Source organism: Halichoeres trimaculatus, unplaced genomic scaffold (assembly GCF_033239565.1).
Source record: "Halichoeres trimaculatus isolate MK-OKI-2021-1 unplaced genomic scaffold, fHalTri1.1 fHalTri1_scaffold_10, whole genome shotgun sequence".
Taxonomy (NCBI): Eukaryota; Metazoa; Chordata; class Actinopteri; order Labriformes; family Labridae; genus Halichoeres; species Halichoeres trimaculatus.
This window is the reverse complement of record NW_027437187.1, coordinates 38,544,591-38,552,439: the sequence shown is the minus strand read 5'-3', so window position 1 is coordinate 38,552,439 and position 7,849 is coordinate 38,544,591. Positions and strand designations below refer to the sequence as shown.

At 52.9% G+C, this 7,849-nt stretch overlaps 2 protein-coding genes across 3 annotated transcripts in view; both read right to left on the bottom strand.

The window, feature by feature from the left end:
- Positions 1 to 3,467, bottom strand: part of rbl2 (retinoblastoma-like 2 (p130)) — a 10,811-nt gene extending 7,344 nt beyond the window's left edge. For both annotated transcript variants that reach the window (XM_074677459.1, XM_074677458.1), the window contains exons 1-4: positions 3,141 to 3,467; positions 1,468 to 1,601; positions 653 to 853; positions 484 to 548 (exon numbers count right to left, since the gene is read on the bottom strand). In XM_074677459.1, coding sequence (XP_074533560.1) covers positions 484 to 548; positions 653 to 853; positions 1,468 to 1,601; positions 3,141 to 3,278 — 538 coding nt within the window. In that variant the 5' untranslated portion in view covers positions 3,279 to 3,467. The remainder of the gene's footprint in view (positions 1 to 483; positions 549 to 652; positions 854 to 1,467; positions 1,602 to 3,140) is intronic.
- A 966-nt stretch (positions 3,468 to 4,433) lies between these two features.
- On the bottom strand, positions 4,434 to 7,432 carry LOC141796386 (uncharacterized). Its single transcript, XM_074677460.1, has 3 exons — positions 6,578 to 7,432; positions 6,115 to 6,232; positions 4,434 to 5,984 (listed from the first exon to the last, which is right to left on the bottom strand). Exons 1-3 carry the CDS (start codon positions 7,354 to 7,356, stop codon positions 5,538 to 5,540), a joined length of 1,344 nt encoding a protein of 447 aa, XP_074533561.1. The 5' UTR covers positions 7,357 to 7,432; the 3' UTR covers positions 4,434 to 5,537.
- Positions 7,433 to 7,849: the final 417 nt, after the last annotated feature.

Here is a 7,849-nt window from a genome sequence, read left to right as displayed (position 1 = left end):
TCCCTCTGACCCAGATCACAGACCATACTGGGGCTGGACCGGTTGTGAGGAGGCTTTGCTCCTTCATGGTCTGATAACTCAGTCTGAAATCCGTCCTATCACAGGGAGCCTCTGGGTCTGAACCAGACCACAGAAACCTGCTGACCCCCTGGGGACTCTGGTGGACCTGTGAATGGGGTCTCTAAGTAACGCTGCTGAAAACATGATCCCCATGGAGCTCAGTCTGGTTTCTAAAGCTGCAGGACTTCAACCAAGGAGACCAGCTGACGGGGACCAACCTCAACCTGCCCCTACACACACCTGCTCCTGAACCTGCTCCTGAACCTGCTCCTGAACCTGCTCCTGAACCTGATCCAGAACCTGCTCCAGAAACTGCTCCTGATACTGCTCCTGAAAGCCCCTCAGACCCTCAGACCTCTGGAGCCCAGGCAGACCAGCTGCTGTCTGGACTCAGGGGTCTGCACAGAGACAGGGGGTCCTCACCTTTGGCGTGGACAAACAGGACCCAGCAGAAGTTGAAGACCTCGGTCACGGTGCAGGGATGGCGTCTGCAGACAGGAAGAGGCAGACGGGGATCAGAGCTGTGTGAACACTCCTCCTTTCAGCGCCTCCTCCTCCCCACCTCCTCCCCACCTCCTCCCCACCTCCTCACCTCTGTTTGCGGCTGCGGTGGACACGTGGCGGCTCCTCTGACGGCGTCCTGAAGATGGTTTTGAAGATGGGGACGTACTTCTTAAACAGCACGGCGGACACGGTGAAGTTCCTCTCCAGCTTGTTGGTGCTCTGACAGAAGTCCTGAGGAAGAGACGCCATGTCCTGCCACTTCCTCATCTTACTGAAGAACTCGATCAGGCTGAGGACAGGGGACAGGGACAGGGGACAGGGACAGGGGACAGGGGACAGAGGACAGAGGACAGAGGACAGAGGACAGAGGACAGGTAGAGGACAGAGGACAGGTAGAGGACAGGGGATAGGGACAGGGGACAGAGGACAGAGGACAGAGGAAATAGGACAGGGGACAGAGGACAGAGGACAGAGGACAGGGGACAGAGGACAGGGGACAGAGGACAGAGGACAGAGGACAGAGGAGAGAGGACAGAGGAAATAGGACAGGGGACAGAGGACAGAGGACAGAGGACAGAGGACAGAGGACAGGGACAGAGGACAGAGGACAGGTAGAGGACAGAGGACAGGGACAGAGGACAGAGGACAGAGGACAGGGGACAGAGGACAGAGGACAGAGGACAGGGGACAGAGGACAGAGGACAGAGGACAGGGACAGAGGACAGAGGACAGAGGACAGAGGTTTGTTGTTGTCTCTGCAGACTGAGTCAGGTGTGTATGGCGTCCTGTCTCCATGAACACACCTGCTCTCTGCAGGGACTGCATCAGGTCTACAGTCTGGGACTGAGGAATGAGGAACCAATCAGAGCTGCAGGTGAGCACACAGGTGCATCATGGACCTACCTCATCTCAGAGCAGCGCAGGATCCTGGTCAGAGACACGTAGTTCCCCTCCACCGTCCCTTTCCCCACCGTGGGCACCGAGGAGGACCTGCACGCCACGTACAGGGAGCAGGCCAACCAGTGCAGCTCGCTGCCCTGAGACCAGGAGAGGAGGAGGAGGAGGGAGGAGGAGGAGGAGGAGGAGGCGCTCTGAGTCATTCTGAGACATGCTTTATTTTCCATATTCAGTTTTTGGTTCAGTGAGACCTACAGATGGACTTTGGTTGGTTTTGTCCACACATGAGAGAAAATGTGAGGACGTCCTTTAGCTCCTGATTCGTCTCAGCGCTGTGGTTAAAACACTCTGAGCAGAGAGCTGGGGCTGGATAATCTGTTAAATCTGTCCACAGAGACAGGTCTGAGACAGTCTGGGTCAGGTCAGAGTCTGGTCTGGGTCAGGTCTCAGACAGGTCTGAGACAGGTCTGGGTCAGGTCTGGGTCAGGTCTGGGTCAGGTCTCAGACAGGTCTGAGTCAGGTCTGGGTCAGGTCTCAGACAGGTCTGAGTCAGGTCTGGGTCAGGTCTGGGTCAGGTCTCAGACAGGTCTGAGTCAGGTCTGGGTCAGGTCTCAGACAGGTCTGAGTCAGGTCTGGGTCAGGTCTCAGACAGGTCTGAGTCAGGTCTGGGTCAGGTCTGAGTCAGGTCAGAGTCAGGTCTGAGTCAGGTCAGAGTCAGGTCTGGGTCAGGTCTGGGTCAGGTCTCAGACAGGTCTGAGTCAGGTCTGGGTCAGGTCAGAGTCAGGTCTGGTTCAGGTCAGAGTCAGGTTAGAGTCAGGTCTGAGACAGGTCAGAGTCAGGTCTGAGACAGGTCTGAGTCAGGTCTGGGTCAGGTCTGAGTCTGGTCTGAGTTAGGTCTAAGACAGGTCTGGGTCAGGTCTGGTTCAAGTCTGGGTCAGGTCTGGGTCAGGTCTGGGTCAGGTTTAGGTCAGGTCTGGGTCAGGTCTGGGTCAGGTCTGGGTTAGGTCTGGGTCAGGTCTGGGACAGTCTGGGTCAGGTCAGAGTCAGGTCTGGGTCAGGTCTGGGTCAGGTCAGAGTCAGGTCTGAGTCAGGTCTGGGTCAGGTCAGAGTCAGGTCTGGGTCAGGTCTGGGTCAGGTCAGAGTCAGGTCTGAGTCAGGTCTGGGTCAGGTCAGAGTCAGGTCAGAGTCAGGTCTGGGTCAGGTCTGGGTCAGGTCTGGTTCAGGTCTGGGTCAGGTTTAGGTCAGGTCTGGGTCAGGTCTGGGTCTGACACGCTGTGCTGGGTCACAGTGTGTGTTGTGTTCACAGATCTCTCAGGTCAGAGTGTGTCTGTAAATAAATGAAACTATAAATAAATCATTTATTCAATCATCAGTGTAAGGTAACACGCTGCAGGGCTGCGAACAGCGCCCTCTGGTGGCTCCCTGCTGACAGCTCCCAGCAGTTATTACTGTGTAAAGATTACTGTTGTTGTCAGGATATAACCTTTAGCTTCACACGGACAGGTAGGTGACGGTGTCTGTGTCTACCTGTACTGTCCTACCTCACAGCACACACCTGGAGCTAACTGTCGTATTTTGGAGCAGACTCTGTGATTATCGAGTCTCCGCTGGTTTCCCTCAGACATTTGAGCTCTGGCTGTTTCTAATGTTATGTGAAAACAGTGAGGTGAGGATAATACCTCCAGAGTGAAGTTGGTGCTGATGTTTTCGTAGCTCTTCCACGCCTCGCTGCTCGTCTCTTCGTCCATGTTCAGACCTCGGCACAGATCCTCGAACCCGGCTCGGGCTTTCTGCAGAAACTCCTCCTCTTCGCTCATTTTCAGGCCTCAGCTGGTAAATGTGGAGTTAAGATCAAAGATAAATCCTTAAAGTAAAAATCGAAGAGTTATTCCTGCAGCTGTTTGTCTGAATAACCCTGTAACAGCGTAATAACCGAGCTGTTCACGGCTCCGCTCAGAGTGGCCATTTAAAGGTCCTTTGACTGACAGCTGCTACGCTAACAGCGTAAGGACGGCGTTCGGTGACGGCTTTACGTCACTGCTGTGCGTAATGTACGTAGAGAATACAACAAACAGCGCAACCTCGCCCAGCCCACTAAACCTGCGTAGCGAGGCATGAGTGGGTGGGTCCCCTGTCAATCAAATATTACTACTTCCGGTTGTTTTCGCGCTGTGGTTGTTGTGAAGTGAAGTTTGTGAGGACGGTAACAGGAAAACAGGTCGATTAAAGTCCTCGTTGAGAGAGTTTTAGAAGCTGAAATGGGTTTGTTGTGATCAGTTAACCGTTTTACAGCGTTAGAGGCTAAAATAAGTCACCATCTCCGAGAACAAAGAGACAAATCTGTCGATTAATGAGCCTCACAAACAGCAACAGATGGCTCCATCCTACGGAAGCGTGTTGTATTCACTTGAAGAAAAAAAAACAACTCAGGTTTTTCAGAATAATTTATTCTTCGGTTTGTTTTTTTGTGGTTAAATTTTTTTTTTCTGATTAATATTTTTCTATTTGTTACAATTATTCTATTGGTTTGTTTTTATGTGGTAATAAATTTTGTTTTTCTGATTAATATTTTTTTATTGTTTTTTTTGTTATAATTATTTCTGGTTTTAGGAGTAATTTTTTCCTGAAGTATCGAGCTACTTCGAAATCCCGCGTGAACCTCTAACCTGCAGACGACTCCCGTGGATGTGTGGTGGCTCCTGTGTCCCGCATGGATCAGAGATCCTGTTCGGCACATATATGCCTTATCCTTAACTTTCTAAGCAGCAGGTTTAGGTTCTCACAGGATTTGTAAGTATCTCGATACTTCAGGAAAAAATTACTCCTGAAAACAGGACAAAAGTCATCTGAAAACAGAAAAAAAATTACTCATAAAAACAGAAATAAATATAACAAAAAACAAACCAATAAAAACATATTAATCAGAAAAACAAAATTAATTAACACAAAAACAAACCGAAGAATAAATTACTCTGAAAAACCTGAGTTGTTTTTTTTTCTCCAAGTGAATGCAACACGCTTCTGTACCATCCTGTGTTTCTACAGCCAGACCTCGATTAACAGAGACATGGAGGCAGATCTTTCTCTTCATTCACTTTAATTTACAGTAACTTACTCCTTTAACAGGCCTATCACTGCAGTCACACTTTATTCACATTATCACAGTCCACACAGGAACAAGCTGAGCTGTCAGGAGTTTAAACTAAATCAACTCAAATAAGATTTGTGCTTTGTATGACTTACAAATCTGAACCAGCAGAGGGAAACAGATCATCTCTGTGCAGGCCCCTGAGGAGGGGGCAGGTGTCAGCCATGGTTTCTGGATAGTGAGACATTTTACTGTTCAACCAGATCCAGTACTGGACTCAAGGCTGAGAGAAAGTTCCTCATCAGCATAGTAACGGTAGTTTTTTTTATGATCATCAGTTTTAGGAAAACACCAAGAGGATGCTTTTTAGTTTGGTCTGGATATTATTGTTTTTAGTTTTGTCAGGAGGACTATATAAACTGAAGACACTGATGGTGGAGGATGTGGTTGATTCAGAATAATCCACAGCATGTTCGCTCTAAGAGGCACACACACACACACACACACTCGGCTCACTCCCTGATCCGTCATTAGGAGGTATATTCCCCTGAGAGGGAGCTGTGGGGAAACTTGATCAGAGGTTCAGAGAGCAAACACCTCCAGCACCTGGAGGAGAAAGATGTGTACTCTCAGAGCCACAGGTTTCCCCGTGTGGTCTGCGTCAGGGCCAGCTCCAGTTCATCAACAGAGAGAGCTGAAACAGACCCAGACTGAGCAGGAGGTCTGCGAGCAGAGTGACCCCTCAGTCTGTGGGTGGGTACGGAGGGCTCGAGGTCAGCGCTGCAGCAAAGTGTCTGATGGGACTCTACAGTCAGCTCTGCAGTAAGGTCAGCAGGTTGGAGGTGATGGCGTCCCTGATGACCTCAGCTGTCAGCTCTGCAGTAAGGTCAGCAGGTTGGAGGTGATGGCGTCCCTGATGACCTCGACCCTCAGCTCTGCAGTAAGGTCAGCAGGTTGGAGGTGATGGCGTCCCTGATGACCTCGACCCTCAGCTCTGCAGTAAGGTCAGCAGGTTGGAGGTGATGGCGTCCCTGATGACCTCGGCCGTGCTGTAGGCGTCCCCCTCGTACGGCTCCGTGCCGGGCTGTCTCAGACCCGTCCCGGTGGGGTTGGCGTCTGCGTTCCACTCAGGAAGGAAATCGTCGCCCAGCTGTTCACACATGTTGTGCAGGACGCAGCACGCCGCCACCACGCGCGGCATCATGGACACGTCGATCTCCCTCTTCTTCAGCAGACACCTCCAGCGCCCCTTCAGACGGGCGAAGGCCGTGTCCACCACGGAGCGAGCCGAGGTCAGGGTGTAGGTGAAGCGGCGCTGCTCGGCGGAGAGCTGGTGGCGCTGACCGTAACCTTTCATCAACCACGGCTTCAGAGGGAACGACTCGTCCCCGATCAGGTGGACCGGGATCTCCACGCCGTCTGACACCATGGATTTCTGAGGGAGGAGGTACACACTTTTTACTACACACACTAAACCACACACACTTAACTACAAACACACACACACGATAGGATCTGACTGCTGCTGACTTCAGGGACCAGGACCAGGACCAGGACCCTCTCACCTCTCTGGGGAACAGGTACCCATCAGGCCGGTCCTCTGCCTTCAGGTACAGGTCTGAGCTGGACAGGACCGAGGCCATGGTGGTGCTGCCGGGCCAGCCGGCGTACACGTCTGTGAAACTGGAGAAGAAACACAGAACCCGTCTTCAAACACAGATCCTGGTCCTCACAGACCCTCAACTCTGATCCTGATCCTGCACCGTTAAAGTCCTTTAAATAATAATAATAAATCAGATAATCCTAAACCACATCACCCCCCTGCTCTTATCCAACCTCACTGGTTCAATTATTAGTTGTTATTTGTTATTATTATTATTATTATTATTGTTGTTGTTGTTGTTGTTGTTGTTGTTGTTATTGAACACAGATCCGGATCCTCACAGGCTTTTATCTCTGATCCTGCACTCTTAGAGTCCTGGACCCTCCCTGTCTGTCATCTGGTCCATCTGGTCCGGACCAGCTCACCACAGCTCGTGGTCCACCACAGCCTGCAGGATCACGGAGTGCCAGCCCCCCTGGTTGTAGTAGTCGTCCGGGTTTTCCCTGGGGGCCGCGATCGGGATGTGGGTCCCCCCGATGGCCCCGGCACACTGCGGGTAGCAGCGGTCTCTGAAGGCCCGGATGGTCTGGTCCAGCCTCTCCCCGGAGGGCAGACTCACGTAGTTCTGGTACATCCGGTCCAGGATGGCGGTGGTGACCTGCCGGACTATGAGGCACACGGTGGCGATCCCGACCCGGAACATGTCCGCGATGGCCCGGTACTCCCCGGACCGGGCGAACCACCACAGCGCGATGGCCAGGCGCCGCCGCGGCTCGATGGGCGCCCGGAAGTTCGTCCTGCAGCGTTCGATCGCCGGACGGAGCTGTTCGATCAGGAAGCCGAACGTCGCTTTGGAGATCCGAAACTGAGCCTTCCACTCCTCGTCGTCGAACTGCTCCGCCACGGACCACAGGTTCTGCCCCGGACCCCGGTCTATGACCCAGATCGGTCTCCTGGTGGTGGTGATGAGGCTCAGGATCCCGGCCAGGGAGGAGAGCAGGAACGCCCTCCTCCTCCGCAGGTACTGCCGCCTCCGCCGGTCCCGCTCCATCACCTCCCGGAGCCTCCTCCTCCTCATCAGAGCCGTCTGCAGACGGTACAGCTCGGTCATCTGGGCCCCGAGGTCCGGAGGGACCCCCAGGCTGAGTAAGGAGCCCAGGAGGGCCGCTGGAAGAGACGGACCCTCCTCCAGGTTCGGCTCCATGGTCGAACCGAGCGGCAGAGAGGCAGAGTGTCGCAGAGTGACGACGTCACAGGTCAGACCACAACAAACAGTTTGCTCTGAATGATTTCAAGTTTTTATGAGTTTTAATAACTTCTCCTCCTCTCCTCCTCTTCCTCCTCCTCCTCCTCCTCCTCCTCTCCCTCTCCTCCTCCTCTCCTCCTCCTCCACCATCTCCTCCTCTCCTCTTGATGAAACATGACGTCATGTTTATAATAACCTCGGTGAAAAGCCTGAAGCTGAGAAACTCTGAACCTGTGATTTTCTCAGTAAAGCGTCTGCTCTCTGACCAGGAGACCACCAGGGCCCCACAGTCCTGCTCCTTGTGGTCTGACTCGTCACGGACTCTGTGGATTGTTGTCTCCGTGTGTCAGAGCTCCTGTCTCTTCGTTCAGTCCGTCTCTGACTCTCAGGTGAGCCGTCCTGCAGGTGAGCTCTCTGGCTCCTGGGGGGTCCAGGTCTAAGGATCCAGCTC